This window comes from Ranitomeya imitator, chromosome 1 (genome assembly GCF_032444005.1).
Source record: "Ranitomeya imitator isolate aRanImi1 chromosome 1, aRanImi1.pri, whole genome shotgun sequence".
NCBI lineage: Eukaryota > Metazoa > Chordata > Amphibia > Anura > Dendrobatidae > Ranitomeya > Ranitomeya imitator.
Genome location: NC_091282.1, coordinates 903,968,586 through 903,986,970, shown reverse-complemented (window position 1 = coordinate 903,986,970; position 18,385 = coordinate 903,968,586). Strand labels below are relative to the sequence as shown.

The window sequence follows — 18,385 nt, the reverse complement described above, 5'->3', positions numbered from 1 at the left end:
CGATCTCAATTCCAGCCAATTCTGCATTGAAAAAGTAAAACAGTGCTCCTTCCCTTCTGAGCTCTCCCGTGCACCCAAACAGGGATTTACCCCAACATATGGGGTATTAGTGTACTCAGGACAAATTGGACAACTACTTTTGGGGTCCAATTTCTCTTGTTACCCTTGGGGGGCTAAAAAACCATTTTTGTGGGAAAAAATTATTTTTTATTTTCACGGCTCTGCGTTATAAACTGTAGTGAAACACTTGGGGGTTCAAAGTTCTCACAACTCATCTAGATAAGTTCCTTGGAGGGTCTAGTTTCTAATATGGGGTCCCTTGTGGGGGGTTTCCACTGTTTAGGTACATTAAGGGCTCTGCAAACCCAATGTGACGCCTGCAGACCAATCCATCTGAGGGTACCGTCACACAGTGGCATTTTGATCGCTACGACGGCACGATTTGTGACGTTCCAGCGATATATCCGTGACGTTCCAGCGATCTCGCTGTGTCTGACACGCTCCTGCGATCAGGGACCCCGCTGAGAATCGTACGTCGTAGCAGATCGTTTGAAACTTTCTTTCGTCGTCTAGTGTCCTGCTGTGGCGGCATGATCGCATGGTGTAACAAAGGTGTGCACAACATTGTATACGATGTGCGCATAGTAACCAACGGCTTCTACATCGCACATACGTCATGAAATTATCGCTCCAGCATCGTATATTGCAAAGTGTGACAGCAGTATACGACGCTGGAGCGATATTGTTACGATGCTGGAGCGTCACGGATCGTGCCGTTGTAGCGATCAAAATGCCACTGTGTGACGGTACCCTAAGTGTTATCCCGTCACCAGAAATCCCAGCCCAAATCTATGAACAGCGTAGAGGATGTGTCTGCTGTCTTCTTGCGTGGTTCAACCACTGTGTGTCCCCTCAGAACCGCTTTAAGTATCTGGGATCACACAGAATTTGCACTCACCAGCACCAACACTAATCTCCCCGGTCCTCACTGCTGTCACAGGCAGGACGACTAATCCCGGAAGAGGGACAACACTCTCAGACACACATAACCAGACGGAAGGAGAAACACAAAAAACTGACTGTCCTCTGTAACTGGGATTTCTATCTCAGACCCTGTGCACAATGCTAGGGTTCAAAGAGGTTTCTACCCGTTTCTTGCGCTATGTGGTTGGACCACCCATGATTCCATCATGCCATGCCTCGCACCCGAGACTCTAGGAGCACCGTTGCGCTCACCGTACCATAGACAACCTCCTCTCCCCCCGCTTGCTACACACAGGCAGAGGACTCAATAGCCCAGAACAGGTCTGGTATTCAAGACAACATGCAGCAAGTTACAATCAATCACGGTTTGCGTTCCTCACAGCCAGTAGCCTTGGGTTCTTTTAGGGCCACCAGGTGTATGTATCCCACACCCTACCGTGTCAGGGCAACACAAACACTCGGCAAACACGAGTACAGAACACAAGAATGGTTCGAGTAACACCGGCAAGTACTACAGATTCATAAAGAAATCAGCAGACTTACCGTGTTTTTATAGAGGTGATCAGTCTCCTAGTCCAGGGGTCCCCAACTCCAGTCCTCAAGTCCCACCAACAGGTCATGTTTTCAGGATTTCCTTTGCATTGCACAGGTGATGCAATTATTACCTGGGCAAGACTAAGGAAATCCTGAAAACATGACATGTTGGTGGGCCTTGAAGACTGGAGTTGGGGACCCCTGTCCTAGTCGAACCACCCTGGACGTTCCACTCGATCCATTCCGGGTGTCGATGTCTGGGGAGCGAACATCCTCAGTGGCCCCACGTTGCGGCACCAAAAATGTGAGGGTGATCCCTTAAAGTGAGATCTATATGATTGCTTGTACCTGAGCAAATATAAGCTGAGTGCTAGCTTAGAGGCAAAGAATGTATCAGATACACAGAGACATATACACACTTCCTCTCTCTGCAAAGGCTTACACACAACTGCTTTATTCTCTGAACAAAGGAAGATACTAGAAACATGAAATGGGGGTCGCACAACTTCTGAATAGTGTCACTCTGATTGGTTCATTCCAACTTCATTTCCAACTTCACTTCCATATATGGTATTCAGTCCAATGTCCAGTGACTTCTTCACATTCCAAAAATTCCTTCCAGTGTGCTGATCAGGAAATAGACTCCATCTTGCTACACCATATCTGAATTGACTTATATAAGGTTTAATAATTGATTTCATTAGCCATTCTCTCCTTCACACTAGATTGCCTTGCATAGGCGTGTACTACGGAGGACAGAGAATGAACTTCAATCCAATATTGCAGCTAGCATGCAGCCAGCGGGTAAGGAAAGGGTGATTCAAACACCTGAAAACTCCTCCCATATGACCCAAAACCAGTCCCGCCAAATTCAGGTGACAGGTTCCCTTTAAGGTAAAACAGTGTGGCAATACTTTATTGAACCACAGCAGGTGACAGGTTCCCTTTAACCCTGTGTTGTCTGTGTAGTGTATTGCCCACTGGGAGATAGAGCGGGTGTTCAGTGGGTTGAGCCGTGGTCCATACAGTCTTGCTAAAGACAGCCGAGCCAGCGGACGAGAGCACCCACTGACCCCATTTCTTCACACCTCGGAACCTCTCTTACCATTGGTTGCTATGGCTGCAAATTTGATCCTTAGACTGCTAACATCAGCTTCATTAATGACACTCATACCTGTACCTAATCCTCCCAACATAGTGCTAGATGTATCCCTTCGTCCTGTAATTTTGTGAATCAAATACTTTATGATGGTGTCTTATCAGATTTTCAGCATTCCTAGTAGTAAACCATCGATATAGTGCGTGTACGTGATTTAGTGTATATCCCACACAAATTGGGTAGTACGCTTTAATTGACCATAGAAAAATATTCACTCGCCAAGTAGCCAATGCATACTGAACGTCACTAGCAATTGTTTAAGTAGAATCTAGGTAGACTTGTACAGGGTTTCCTTCTTCTAAATATGGGATCTGCTGATTGTTTCCAGATTCATTGGCCATGCATGGTTTTACCAAATCTGAAGAGGCATCAGTAATGTGCATTTCACCAATTTCTAGCTTTGGTGTTCCACATGCCCAATAGCCAATCATTTCTCTATAAGACTTATATGGTTTAGATATTGAACCAATAATATAGTTATCTCCCTACTGAACTAACATCTCAGCCTCTGTGACATCTCCAATGCTTGGTTCACGATATGTGAGGGTAATCCTTTTTGGCATGCATTTTGGGTGTATAGATGTAGGTCTTAGTCTACGTTCACATTAGCGTCGCGTCGCCGTTGCGTCGGCGACGCAGCGGCGACGCACGGAAAAACGCGCGCAAACAAACGCGCGCGTTTTGCAACGCGTGCGTCGTTTTTGACGAAAATCGGACGCACAGAAAATGCTACATGTAGCGTTTTCTTGCGTCCGACGCTAGCGTCGGAAACGACGCACGTGGCGAAAAACGCCACCAAAACAACGCACGCGTCCCCTATGTTAAACATAGGGGCGCGTCGCCGCTGCGTCGCCGACGCAACAGCGACGCACATTAGCGTAACGCTAATGTGAACGTAGCCTTAGCTGTTATGCAGAGCTCATGGATCCAACTGAATATTCACTGCTCTTAGAATACATAAAATGTCCATGTTGGCTTCCAACAACGGGTAATGTTGTCTGTGACATGCTGGTGTAGTGCAGGCACAGCTTTCTTAGACAAGTAATGGTGACTGGGCAACTGTTACTGGGGGACTGCGATGGCCATCAACTTTTAGAAACTGTCTGTATCCACCAAGCAGAAAGGCAGCATTTCCATGGTCAACATATTGGAGAAGGTGGAGTTCAGGCTCTTAGCTTTGGCATGCATAGGAGGAAACATTCTTTTATGTGACCACAACTGTGGGAAAAAGAGCTGGCTGCTTTGCTAAGAAAGGGTGGAGTAGCGTGAACACAACAAACTGCTGGACTGCGAGTGAAGTGCAGGCTGAGATGTTATGGTGGATTGACAAAGATGTGGTGTGTTCATTGAAACAAAAACAGCAGGCATCTCCACTTCCGAAACAGCTGACAGGCTCTCACTCACAACTAGTGGGGGTAAATAAGTGAAGGTTCTGCAGCCAGAAACCTGTGTGAGAACACTTGCCACGGTGATGTAGGAGGAAGAAGCAGCAGATGCAGTTGATGCGGCGGCTGATGGTTGGCAAGACCCGCTAGACCACATTTTAGCCCAGTAAGATTCCCAGATTAACACATGTTGATCACGCATGTGCCAGCTCATTCATAGTGTGAGGATATGGCCGCTTACTAAAGACTATAGGACGAATGGACGTAGAGCAGAGTCCACAGCTCTACGACAGAGACTTTTTTCAGCATGGAGCACCGGTTACATCAATATTGTTGTAATTTAATAGTTAATTTGCTTGATGTGTTTTATTAGTTATTTGCATGCTTGTCAGTTCAACCTCAGGAATCAATGTTTCTATTCAGTGACAGTAAGCAGAGGAAGACGAGCAGGCTAGATCTTATTCAAACCTAAAGGTACCGTTACACTAAACGACTTACCAATGATCACGACCAGCGATACGACCTGGCCGTGATCGTTGGTAAGTCGTTGTGTGGTCGCTGGGGAACTGTCACAGACAGCTCCCCAGCGACCAACGATCAGGGGAAAGACTTCGGCATCGTTGAAACTGTCTTCAACGATGCCGTAGGCCCCGGGTAACCAGGGTAAATATCAGGTTACTAAGCGCAGGGCCGCGCTTAGTAACCCGATATTTACCCTGGTTACCATTGTAAAAGTAAAAAAAAAAAAAATAGCACTACATACTCACATTCCGATGTCTGTCACGTCCCCCGGCGTCAGCTTCCCGCACTGTGTCAGCGCCGGCCATAAAGCAGAGCACAGCGGTGACGTCACCGCTGTGCTCTGCTTAACGGCTGGCCGGCGCTGACAGTCAGTGCAGGGAAGCTGACGCCGGGGGACGTGACAGACATCGGAATGTGAGTATATAGTGTTTTAGTGTGTATAGTATTTTTTTTTTTTACTTTTACAATGGTAACCAGGGTAAATATCGGGTTACTAAGCGCGGCGCTGCGCTTAGTAACCCGATATTTACCCTGGTTACCAGTGAACACATCGCTGGATCGGCGTCACACACACCGATCCAGCGAAGACAGCGGGTGATCAGCGACCAAAAAAAGGTCCTGATCATTCCCCAGCGATCAACGATCTCCCAGCAGGGGCCTGATCGTTGGTCGCTGTCACACGATATCGTTAGCGGGATCGTTGCTACGTCACAAAAAGCGTGACATTGCAACGATATCGTTAACGAAATCGTTATGTGTGAAGGTACCTTTAGGCCAGACTATCAATCTCATCTGTAACAAGGTCGCATTTCCATTGTACTCTCAAACCAAGGCCCATTGTGTGGTTGGGGATAGTAGACCCAGGGAGCCATCACCACGGGAGGTCTCATGTACAGTCCCAGCTGATGGAATATGCTTTGCTCTGTGAGCTTTAAGGTACCTTAGTACCGAAGTCTTTCCCCTGATCGTTGGTCGCTGGAGAGAGCTGTCTGTGTGACAGCTCCCCAGCGACCACACAATGACTTACCAATGATCACGGCCAGGTCGTATCGCTGGTCGTGAGATCATTGGTAAGTCGTTTAGTGTAACGGTACCTAAAGGAAAATGTTTAAGGGGGCGGGAGAAAAAGAGAAAGGGTTGAATCAGGTAGTTGTTGGAGGGACATCGATGGGAGAGGTTCAAAGCTGGGATGGATTGATGGATGATCTGTGGAGTTTTAGAGATTGATTGTTGGCTGGTGGGGTAACCATGAGCTACGGTCAGGATATTCATTGTCGAGGAACATAGGCTGTGACTGCACACTATACCGTCTGGAGATACGAAATCTCTGGGCCAAGCAAAAGTTGGGAGACAGTGGGTATCGCCTGGTACAGGGCCAGTGGAACTACCAATCTCAGATTGGGAACTTGTGGACTGAGGACATTGTATTTTGGACATCTACCTAGATTTGATGTACAACCATGGATGTATGGAATAAAAAAGTTGCATCCTTAACCTGCCTAGGTGATTTTATAACTCATTGTTTGCAAATTTGGCAGATTATGTGAGTTGGGTCATCCTTTATGGGATCTACAACCTCATCATTATCCTCTGTTTTCCCACTCCTCACCCTGACGGTCACCCTCCTCTCCCTGCCCTGACAGCACAGTACAGTAGGCGTGCACCTCAGGTACCAGAGTCTCATCAGGATCACCTCCACCCCCTGGGGTTAGTTCTGGTGATGAAGGTCTGGATTCTGTTTGTACCCTACTTTGTCCTGCCCCGTATCCAACAGGAAAAAAATATGGGCATCAGTGCAGATTCTTTCCTCTGGATTCTATGAATCATTGGAGCAGACTCCTAATGCCCATGGAATAGAATGTGTGAACAGCTCTGCTGACTCACCCATCTGTGGCTCACCAGTCAGTTCTCTAGTTGGAGGGTTTTGACGCAGGGGTAAATAAGTGTAATTGAGGTACAACATCTGAGGAGTGTACTGTATGGCAGAGGTCCCCAACTCCAGTCCTCAAGGCCCACCAACAGGTCACGTTTTCAGGATTTCCTTTGCATTTCACCGGTGATGCAATTATTACCTGGGCAAGACTAAGGAAATCCTGAAAACATGACATGTTGGTGGGCCTTGAGGACTGGAGTTGGGGACCCCTGCTGTATGTGATGTTAAGGTGGAGATGAGGAGGAGAGACGACTTGATGCAGCGCTTGCCATTCACTGGAGCACATGCTGTTTCTGGCCCTCATCTACAAGACATACTGCTGGGCGCTGCCAAAAAAAGGGATGAGATGATGTTTGTTCAGTAGTGCTTTCAGTAGAGCATTCAGTAACATTACCAACATAACCTCGCTTTTCCCATTCATGAGGGATGTACCCTTCCCTTTTTTTTAACCAGCTGTTTCACAACTGTAGGCCCATACATGTCACCTGTCACTAAATTAGCAATCTAATTAGCAATTAGTATTTCTTTGCTGGCGTAGTGTGCCTGCATCACAATATTAGCCCAAACAATCTGGATTAAGAAATGTGGGCCGGTGCATGCACAACATAAGCCCAAACGATTTTGATTAGGAAATGTGGCCTGGTGACTCCACACCAATACTAGCCCAAACGATTTTACGATTTTATTTAAGAAATAAGGCCTCCTGACTTTAACACAGTAAAATCCTTAATGATTTTGATTAGGAAATGTGGCCTGGTGACTAGAGATGAGTGAATTTCATCATAAAACAATCGTCAAACAAATTCAGCACGAATATGGCACATTCGGATTCATGATCGGAAACCTGAGCAAAATTTTATAAAATTGGTAAAAATCGTTACCATTTGGTTAGAGTGCAGGAAAATATTTGCTTTTCCACAAAAAATATTTTCAGAACTTTAGCAGCGATAATGGTGGTGTATCATGAGCGTTTGGCACATGTTTGATGAGGGGGCTTGCAGAGCTTAGAGGTGCGGCATTCTTGGAAGCACGGCAGTCTTTTTTCCCCCCTTAACTATGTGTGCACTATGCGGCTAGCCAATCAGGGCGAAGGAAACACCCACAATATCCTGACACCACAGCTTGTATCAATGACTGTAGAAATCACGTCCCTCTCCATATAAAATAGAGGACATCTTGTTTTCGCGCCATTTTGACACTAACAGCGCAAAGAGGCTGCTCCTGATGCTGCCACTGTTACTAGAAATATTTCAGCTATTTAGTTATACGGTCGTATATCAGTCAGATAGTATAGCTAGATAGTGTCCAGTGTCGCTGTAAAATTTCCCTTCCGGAATTTTTTTTTTTTGTGGCATTACCGAGGTTCTCAGATAAAGCCAGCAGGGCACATGTCCTACAAGCGTGTTGTGCACTTCTTCTATAGTGCTGCATGCATGAGTATAGCATTCTAAATAATATTATTTCATTAGGTAAATGTGAAAAAACCTGCTATAGCCCACATTTTAGCCAGTTAGATATATGGTTGTACATCAGTCACATACTGTAGGTAGCTAGTGTCCAGTGTGGCTGTTAAATTTACCTTCCAGCACTTTTTTCTTTTTTGGTCATACTGAGGTGCACAAACAAATCCAGCAGGGCACGTGTTATGCACTGCTTTTATTGTGATCGATGCACGAGTATAGCGTTCTAATTCACATGTAGCTAGTGAAAAAATATTAAACAGTCTACTGTATCCCACCTTGTAATTTAGTGCTGTGGTGAAATAAAACTGTCTGCCGACCTAAGGCACATTAACCCTTCTGCCATCGGACGTACAAACCCCCACTTTGATACGGGCTCCGGCGGTGAGCCCGCATCAAAGCTGGGACATGTCAGCGGTTTTGAAGAGCCGATATGTGCCCGCAATATGCACATGCGGAATCGTGATCCACCCGCGCCTATTAACTAGTTAAATGCCGCTGTCAAACTGACAGTGGCATTTAACAAGCGCTTCCGGCCATCCGTCTGAAAATGCGCGCACTGGTGACCCCATTACATGATCAGGGGTCATCAGTGCATTGGATAACAAGCAGAGGTCTCTTGCGGAGCTCTATGGTTGTTGATGCCGGATTGCTATGAACGCCACCCTGTGGTAGGCGCTCATAGCAATGCTGTAATTATACTACAGAGGGGTGATATGAGCAGAGGCAATCGAGTTATGGCAGCTTCTAGCCTCCCATGAAGGCTAGTGAAGCAAGCCAAAATTTAAAAAAAAAAAAGTTTTTAAAAATATGAAAAAAAAAATGAAAAATATGAAAGTTTATGGTGTCGTTCAAAAGTACAATTTGTCCTGCAAAAAATAAGCCCTCACATGGCCATATTGAAGGAAACAAAAAAGTTATGGGAAGGAGGGGAGGGAAAAATGAAAAAAAAAAAAAAAAACAGCTCCGGTCATTAAGGGGTTAAAAAAGTTATAATTTTCTTCTGTTAAATGTGGAACAGTCTGCTGTATCCCACGTAGTCATTTTGTGACAGTGATATGAACCTGTCTGCAGACCTAAGGCATATTAAAAAAAAAAAGTTAGACAACTCGCTGTATCACACTTTATGCAAATTGCATCTTCTGAGAAAAAGAGGACTTAAACTATAGCGCCATCTGTTGGAAGTAGCGATCCCACAAGTCACAATCAACCCTTTAACGAGTTGTGCAATATGACTTAGGATAAAAGCCAAATCCGTATCTCAATTCGCAGACACGGTGTTTCGAGCTGTTGGCCCTCGTCAGTGCAAAGCATGAGAACTGATTTGGCTAGGTGACTGTCATTTGTTTGGGTTGAAATTAAAGGGACTCACCTGAATTTGGCGGGACTGGTTTTGGGTCATATGGGCGGAGTTTTTGGGTGTTTGATTCACCCTTTCCTTACCCGCTGGCTGCATGCTGGCTGCAATATTGGATTGAAGTTCATTCTCTGTCCTCCATAGTACACGCCTACGCAAAGCAATCTTGCCTTGCGCAGGCGTGTACTATGGAGGACAGAGAATGAACTTCAATCCAATATTGCAGCCAGCATGCAGCCAGCGGGTAAGGAAAGGGTGAATCAAACACCCAAAAACTCCACCCATATGACCCAAAACCAGTCCCGCCAAATTCAGGTGACAGGTTCCCTTTAAGCTGTAGAAGCCTGATCCATGCCAAAGTTTGTAGCATCTAGTGTGTTATAGAGGCCTGATACGTAGGTCACAAATTCTTGTTATTCACGTCATACAGTAGGGGACCAGAGTTAAAAAATAGTTTGTAGCATCTAGTTTGTAAGGCTGGTTTCACATTTGCGTTTTTTGCCGCTGCGTTTTTGCGCAAAAAAAGCATGTTTTTTTTCCCTATACTTAACATTAAAAACGCATGCTTTTTTTTGCATGCGTTGTGTTGCAGAAATGCAACATGCAGTAATTTTTAGCGGCGCTTTTTTTGCGGCAAAAAAACCTATTGCTGTCTATGTAAACGCATGCGTTTTTAAGCACATGCGTTTGGTTGCATTAAAAACGAATGCGTTTTTATAGAAAAAAAAACAGACAACACACTGATATGCCACCCCCCACCATAAAGGTGATAAAGGGATCCTAACCCTACCCCTAGGGATCCTAACCCTACCCCTAAGGGTTAGGATCCCTTTAGGGTTAGGATCCCTACCCCTAACCCTAGCTATTTCTGTTTATAGTGGGTTTTTTACTTGATTTTGATGATTGGCAGCTGTCACACACTTCTCATCATGCGTTTAAAAAACGCAAACGCATGAAAAAACGCATGTAAACGCATATTTTTCACCACACGCAAAAGCGCATGCGTCTAAAAAACGCAGCGTTTACATGCGTTTTAAAACGCATGCGTTTAAAAAAACCGCATGGTGAAAAAACGCAAGTGTGAAACCAGCCTTATAGAGGCCTTATCCTAGGTCCAAAAAAAAAATAAATTATTTTTTCTGTGACTAACCTGATACAGCATGCAATATTTCAACTTTGAATTTACTGTTGCTGAAATTCAGCTGTTTGCAGAGGCGTTGCAGAGTTTAAAATGTAATTTTTGGTTGCTAATACTGTGCTCCTACCACACTATCTGAGCTACATGACTGGGAAAGAGCAAGGCCATGGACAAAGGGGAATTAGGCTTGGTGTTCAAGGTGTACGTGGGATAGGTGGTAATGTTTGTGAAAGCACTAGTGAAGGAACATCACGTCCTATGCAAAGACAACTGACAATTTATGTTACTCGACAGGCTACACCTCTACCTTTCTTTGACAGGTGCACAGCGGTAAGCCTTGTCGATGATGCCGAGAAGAACATGTACTCAAGTGGTGGCAAGTGCAGCTTCAAGTGGCCTTTCCGCCACCTTAACATCACACCCATCACAGTCCAGAGATGTGGCACCCAAATTCCCCTAGCTTCCCCCCGCATCCCAACTAGCCAAACATTCAACTGACTGTACCGAACCACAGATGGGCGAGTCTGAAGAGCTGTTCACACATTCTATGCCATGTTCATCAGAAGTGTACACAAAAGCTTTGCAGAGTCAAGAGGAAATCTGCACCAATGCCCCAAATTTTTTAAGCTTGGATCCAGGGCAGGAAGAAGTACAGTCCAAACAGCATCCTGACCCTCGTCATCAGACGTTAACCCCTGGGGGGAGAGGTGATCCTGATCAGATTCATATCGGAGGCTCATGTGGACTGTACTGTGCTGTCAGAGCAAGGGGAGGAGGGTGACTGCAATTGCGAGGAATGTGATAACAGAGGATGATGATGAGGTGTTAGAAACCAGTTGGTGTGAACAGAGGGACACAGCTGAGTAGGTCATCTGAGGAAGACGAGGAGGTCACATTGCGCCATACGTTGCAGACACGTAGTGATGCAGCCACAACGAGAGATGCATCCTCAGCCACAACTGTGCCTCTGACCAGGCAGCTCGCAGGGGTGGCAAGGGTTGCCTAGCCTGGGCCTTTTTTTGACATTGCAAAGGATGAGCCAACTCACGTGATCTGCAAAGTTTGCAAAAAAAAAAAAACTGAGTTGAGGTAAAAAGTGCAATAATTACCACATGTATGAACCTTCACATGCACAAACAACATGCTTTACTGTGGGAATCCCACTGCGCAAAAATGTGGACCAGCGGACCTCAACCACCATCAGCCGCCCCATCAATTGCATCTTCCTCCTCCACTGATACTGTGCCAACTATTTAGATGCAGGTCTTCGACTGCAGAACCTCGGGTTCTTTACCCGATGCAGGCACGCTGACTGAGAGGCCGCCTTCAGCTGTAACAGAAGTGGACATGCCTGCTTTTTTTGACCAATCTCAGAGAACGATCACACCACAAGTTTCTCAATCCATAGTAACATCTCCGCCTGCATCTCTCTCACGGTTTAGCAGTAAGGGCGTTAGATCTTGCTGAAAGGACGACTCTGGTGGCTGTGGGTACAGGCGCTGCTCCACAAGTCTTGGAATCCCCAAGGCTTGCAGGACAAACCTCTACATTTAACACTTCCTCCACTGCTTCTGCATCCTCTAGGGCAGGGGTCCCCAACTCCAGTCCTCAAGGCCCACCAACATGTCATGTTTTCAGGATTTCCTTAGTCTTGCCCAGGTAATAATTGCATCACCTGTGCAATGCAAAGGAAATCCTGAAAACATGACCTGTTGGTGGGCCTTGAGGACTGGAGTTGGGGACCCCTGCTCTAGGGCCTCCACCGGCAACCTGGCAGTCTTAAAATTGATATGCCTTGGAGAACGCAGTCATACAGCTGAAGAGTTGTGGACAGCTCTCCAGGCAGAATATGATCAATGGCTTTCTCCGCTAAACATGCATCAAGGGAAGGTCATGTCCGATAACGGTGCGGACCTGGTGGCGGCCCTATAGCAAGGCAAGCTCAGCATTTTATCAGCCACTATCCTGGCCTGGGTGAGCTGCTCCAAAAAGCACATAAGCTGCTCATTTCCGCCGTTTGCACCCCTCTGCTCATCGACTTGCGTCAATACACAGGTCTTTGTCTATACCAGTTAACAGGTTGACCATGCGATGTGCTTACACTCTGGAATTCCACTCTGCACATGTTGCAACGACTCTGGCAGCAGCATAAGCCCTGATGCAGTGTGTCATGTTGTATAGCCTGGGCCAACATAGTACGAACGTGGGCACAGATTAAGGACCTCTGCACAGTTTCGAATGGCCACTAAGATAGTTAGCTCTGACACCGCCGTCAACAGCATCACGATTACAGTCATTTATATGCTGGAGCAGACTTTGAATAGACTGCGGGAGGAGATGGTGGTCCCAGAAGAAAAGGAGGAAGCAGAGGAGGATGCAGAAGGGATAACATTGTCTCTAAATTCAAGATTGTTGTCACACAGGTGGGTGCAAAGGTAGGGTTGATTACTGTGATTGAGGGTGGCTGGTGATAAACTTATCGACGGTGCAAGATCCAAGGAACAAATGGAGGAAGAAGTGATAGTCGAGCAACCGTGAGATGAAGATAATCCTCCCTTCTATGTTGTTTGTGGTTGGCGGGAGGGGACGGAGGAAACAAGCCTCACTGTTACCCAGCCACCAACATAGGATGGGCTTGGACCTCGTGGTAGAGCCCGACATAGGAGTGTGGTGGAAGAATCAATTTCTGCGAGTCCTTTGACACTTTTTTTTTTTTTAGACAAACTCGTGCAGCAGCACAACAGAGTCCAAGTCTTAGGCCATGTGCACACGTTCAGAATTTTCCTGAACAAAGCCAAATTTTTCTGCAGGAAATTCGTTCGCGTTTTTTGTGCGTTTTTTTCCAGAGCTTCCCAATGCAATAATATAGCAGCAAAACCGAAAAAAATCTGCAAAATTAATCAACATGCTGTGTTTAACGTGATGCGTTTTTTTTTTTCGCGGAAAAAAAAACGCAGCATGTGCACAAAAATTGCGGAATGCATTAAAAATGGGATGCTTATGTAAGTTTTATTTATTTATTTTTTTAAGTCTTTTTTCTGCGGAAAATGGCCGAAAAAAAATCACGAAAAATCCTGAGCATGTGCACATAGCCTTACACATGGTGAACGGAGAGGATGGTGCAGGAGTATCTAGAACCAAATATGAATACCATCAGGGAGGGTTTGGACTCATCCATTTTGGTAGAACAAAATGTGAAAGAGTGGTCTGAGCTCGCCTCACGCTTTGGAGGTTTTATCGTGCCTGGCAGCCAATGCGTCTGAATGCGTCTTCAGCACTGCTGGTGGCGTCCTGATGGATTATCGCAGCCGAATGTCCCCTGAAAGTGTAGACCGCCTAACTCATTAAGATGAACAAGTCATGGATCTCCAAGGACTTTTGCACCCCAATCGCAGACTGTACAGACTAGGCGATATTGCATTTTTTAGTGGGATGAATTAATGTCACAATTGCTTTTTTTCTTCCTCTTTTTCTTGGACCTCAAGGCACACTAGGCTCCTTCAGCAATCATTGATCACATATGGACTCCATCCACCCATCGATAATCATCCTGTTATTCCAGAGTTCATGGGCAGCTCAGGAATCCAATTTGACGTTACAGGCCTCACTAAAATTGACAAATTTGTTTGCCTTTAATTTTTCCACCCAAAATCCCACATCATCACGTGACAAATTGACTCCTGTAAATGCAGCAGAAATGACATTTGTGTATATTAGCACAGTGACAAAAAAAAAAAAAGATACGCCAATACTGGAATACTGCTATACTTTACAGCACACCATTATTATGTATGGCCATGAAATGAGCATGTTCCAAAAAAGTTTGCATTATAGATTGACATATAGATTGTGTCCTGGATTATATTAAGTACATACGGGGGAGATTCCTTCATTTTCAGGAGTTAGTTATCAAGGCCCTAATATTTGGCACTGAGAAAGAAGACGGTCCCAGTAAGACTGAAGCAGATGGTGCCCGTATTGTACCAGGGCAACATTTACACGGTGAGTTACCTCAAACAGAGGTAGAGAAGATCACAAAAAAGGTGCAGATTATGCTCCAAGAGGGAAATACGAAAGGACACAATTTACCATTGTGAAACTTGCAGAGAAACTTGGCCTTTGCTTCTCAAGCAACATAATCTATTTGCAAATGGATTATGTTGCTTGACAAGCACGATAAATGTTAATAAATCTGGAGCAGTGTTGGAGAGTTGCCGTGCTTGCAATTACAGAGATTAAAACGTTCATAAACGTGGTTTTATTATAAAAATGGCACAGAATTATGGTATATGACTACACAAAAAGATACATTGTAGCAGAGAACAATAGCTGAATCGCCGCTATCAATTGGCTAAAGAAACCACTGCAGTAACAAATTAAATTACAAGTAATCAAATTCAAAATAACAAGCGAACATCGTCATACTAGCTAGCACACAAGGTTATGTTACTCCCAGTTAGAGCCTGTAATTCAGACATTTAAAGGTGGAGCCCGAATCAAAAATGAACAAACTACATATTTTAAACATAAAATATTTAAAAATATTGCTTTCATCATTGCCAAATTGGATGAAGTGGGAAACAAGCTGGTCATTTACAACATGTTCATACAGAAAATTCTAACCTTCAAAAAAATTGCATACTTGATAGCAGCATTATTATTTTTTTCACAGAATAAACCGCAGCTACATTTACAGGAGAGTAGGGAGGATTTAAATAAAAAAAAATACGCCCACAAATGGCAGTTCTTCAAACTTGGCCTTAAGCATAGCATGCACATTTTACTGACTATGGAGCCACCCCTTGATCAAAAAGATTTTAGAAAGTAACTTACTCTTTCACTTCCATATGGTTACAGTTTTAAAATATTTTAGGCTCTCTATATTGTATCAAAAGTGCACCATCTAGGCCATTTCAACAGGTCTTCAATTATTACAGTACGTGCACAAAAGGATCAAAACATAAAAGCTTGTCATTTTACTTTCTTTTTAAATTTTAGATAAACTGCATGAACAGAATTTTTTTTTCTTTGTAAACACAAAGGATGAGTAGACTCTAAAGCAAACATCCATGTGCACATAATCAATGCTGGCCAATGAATTATCTTCTATATCTCCCACGATCTCCTCTGTCTCTGTCCCGTAATCTTTCTCTGTCCCGATCCCTGTCACGGTCACGACCTCTATCACGTCTGTTGTCTCTTGGTCTTTCTCTTTCACGTTCTCTCTCCCTCTCTCTAGGGCGGCTTCTTCTGCTACTGACAACGGCTTGTGTGCGTCTTAGAAAGTCATCCACCCTCATATCATAGTCATGCTGCAAACGGGAAAAAAAAAAAAACACATTTTTGGAGAAATACATGTTAGCATGATTCTAGGCACCTTCAGCTTACATTTAGCCTGGTTCATATACCACCAGAAAGTCGTGGGCTGCATAATAAATCAGGAATTGATATTTAGCTTCCATTTAAATCAGGTGTTTTAAGTTTTTTTCATAGCAATCTGTATTAAAAATATACACTACGATTCCAGACAGTTTTCCATGAAACCAGACGTTTGCAGCTAGAATAGTCCTTTTCCACATTAACAATGTATACTACTGTTCCAAAATTTAGGGTTACTTAGAAATTTCATTATTTTTGAAAGAAAAGCAGTTTTCTCCAATGAAGCTAACATTGAATGATTCAGAAATGCACGCTATACATTGTTAATGTGGTAAATAACTATTCTAGCTGCAAATGTCTGGTTTGTAACGCAATATCTTCATAGGTGTATAGAGGCCAATTTCCAATAACCATCACTCCAGTGTTCTTATGGTACTTTGTGCTTGCTAACTGTGTAAGAAGGCTAATAGATGGTTAGAATACCCTTGTGCAAGTATGTTAGCACAGCTAAAAACAGTTTGGCTGATTAGAGAACCTATTAACCTGACTTTCCTTTGAGCTAGTTGAGAATCTGGAGCATTACTATTGTTGGTTCCACTAAACTCTCAAAATGGCCAGAATAAAAGAAATTTCATGTGAAACTCGACAGTCTATTCTTGTTCTTAGAAATGAAGGCTATTCCATGCGAGAAACTGCAAAGAAACTGAAGATTTCTTACAATGGTGTGTACTACTCCCTTAAGAGGAGAGCACAAACAGGCTCTAACCAGAGTAGAAAGAGAATTGGCAGGCCCAGCTGCACAACTGAGCAACAAGACATGTACATTAAAGTCTGTAGCTTGAGAAATCGACAGCTCACAGGTCCTCAACTGGCAGCTTCATTAAACAGTACACGCAGTGTCAACGTTTACAGAGAAGAGGCGACTCTGGGATGCTGGCCTTCAGGGCAGAGTGGCAAAGAAAAAGCTATATCTGAGACTGGCTAATAAAAGGAAAAGATTAATAAGGGCACAAGAACACAGACATTGGACAGAGGAAGATTGGAAAAAAGTGTTATGGACAGACAAATACAAGTTTAAGGTGTCTGGATCACACAGATGAACATTTGTGAGACGCAGAACTGAAAATATGCTGGAAAAATGACTGACGCCATGTGTCAAGCATGGTGGAGGTAATGTGATGGTCTGGGGTTGCTTTCGTGCTGGTAAAGTTGGAGATTTGTACAAGGTAAAAGGGATATTGAATAAGGAAGGCTATCAATCACTTCATTTTCCAACACCATGCCATACCCTGTGGACTGCGCTTGATTGGAGCCAATTTCATCCTACAACAGGACAATGACCCAAAGCACACCTCCAAATTATGCAAGAACTATTTAGGGAAGAAGCAGGCAGCTGGTATTCTATCTGTAATGGAGTGGCCAGCGCAGTCACCAGATCTCAACCCCATTGAGCTGTTGTGGGAGCAGCTTAACCGTATGGTACGCAAAAAGTGGCCATCAAGCCAAACCAACTTGTGGGAGGGGCTTCTGGAAGCATGGGGTGAAATTTCTCCAGATTACCTCAGCAAATTAACTGCTAGAATGCCAAAGGTCTACAATGCTGTAATTACTGCAAAGGGAGCATTCTTTGATGAAAGCAAAGTTTGAAGGAGAACTTTTCAGAATATTTTCCCAGGCTCGAGTTCATATGAGGACATCCAGCAGAGGGCGCATCACCACAACTCGAGGTAACTACAGGTCATTCACCTACACTCCATTCATTCGCCGGGTTTTTACAGGCAGGGGCGGCTGCATTAGCAGGCTTCTGCTTGTAAAATTAGTTAACCCTTTCAGATGGATTTACAGTGTGGGACGAGACTGATTGTCGGAAGGTATGGAATATTGTTGTTTGTTTTGTTTACACTTGTTCCAGGTGACAAGGGTCTTCAGGTGGATTAGCAGTATAATAAAATATTACAACAACCTGTGTATTTATTTCATTAAAATACTTTGTAATAATGTGTGTTTTTTTAACCATTTCGTACTATTAGATTAACAATGGATAGGTGTCTTATTGACGCCCCTCCATTATTAATCTGGCTTAATGTCACCTTACAATAGCAAGGTGACATTAACCCTTCATTACCTCATATCCCACGGCTACACGGGAATGGGAAGAGAGTGGCCAAGTGCCAGAATAGGTGCATCTTCCAGATGTGCCTTTTCTGCGGTAGATGGGGGCAGATGTTTTTAGCCGGGGGGGATGGGGCAATAACCATGGACCCTCTCCAGGCTAATAATATCTGCCCTCAGTCACTGGCTTTACCACTCTGGTGGAGAAAATTGCGCGGGAGCCCACGCCAATTTTTTCCGCGATTTAACCCTTTAATTTAATAGCTAGAGCTCCCAAATTTTGCACATACACACTACTAACATTGGTAGTGTGGAATATGCAAACAAAAAAAAAAGGGGGGGGGATGAGAGATGGTTTACTGTATGTAAACCATGTCTCATATCATGTCGGGTTTGAGAAGGAGATCGCAAAAGCCGGCAAA

At 44.3% G+C, this 18,385-nt stretch overlaps 1 protein-coding gene across 5 annotated transcripts in view; it reads right to left on the bottom strand.

The window, feature by feature from the left end:
- Positions 1-14,715: 14,715 nt before the first annotated feature.
- Positions 14,716-18,385, bottom strand: part of YTHDC1 (YTH N6-methyladenosine RNA binding protein C1) — a 100,650-nt gene continuing 96,980 nt past the window's right edge. For all 5 annotated transcript variants that reach the window (XM_069743383.1, XM_069743384.1, XM_069743386.1 and 2 more), the window contains one exon: positions 14,716-15,784. In XM_069743383.1, the coding sequence (XP_069599484.1) occupies positions 15,572-15,784 (213 nt within the window). In that variant the 3' untranslated portion in view covers positions 14,716-15,571. The remainder of the gene's footprint in view (positions 15,785-18,385) is intronic.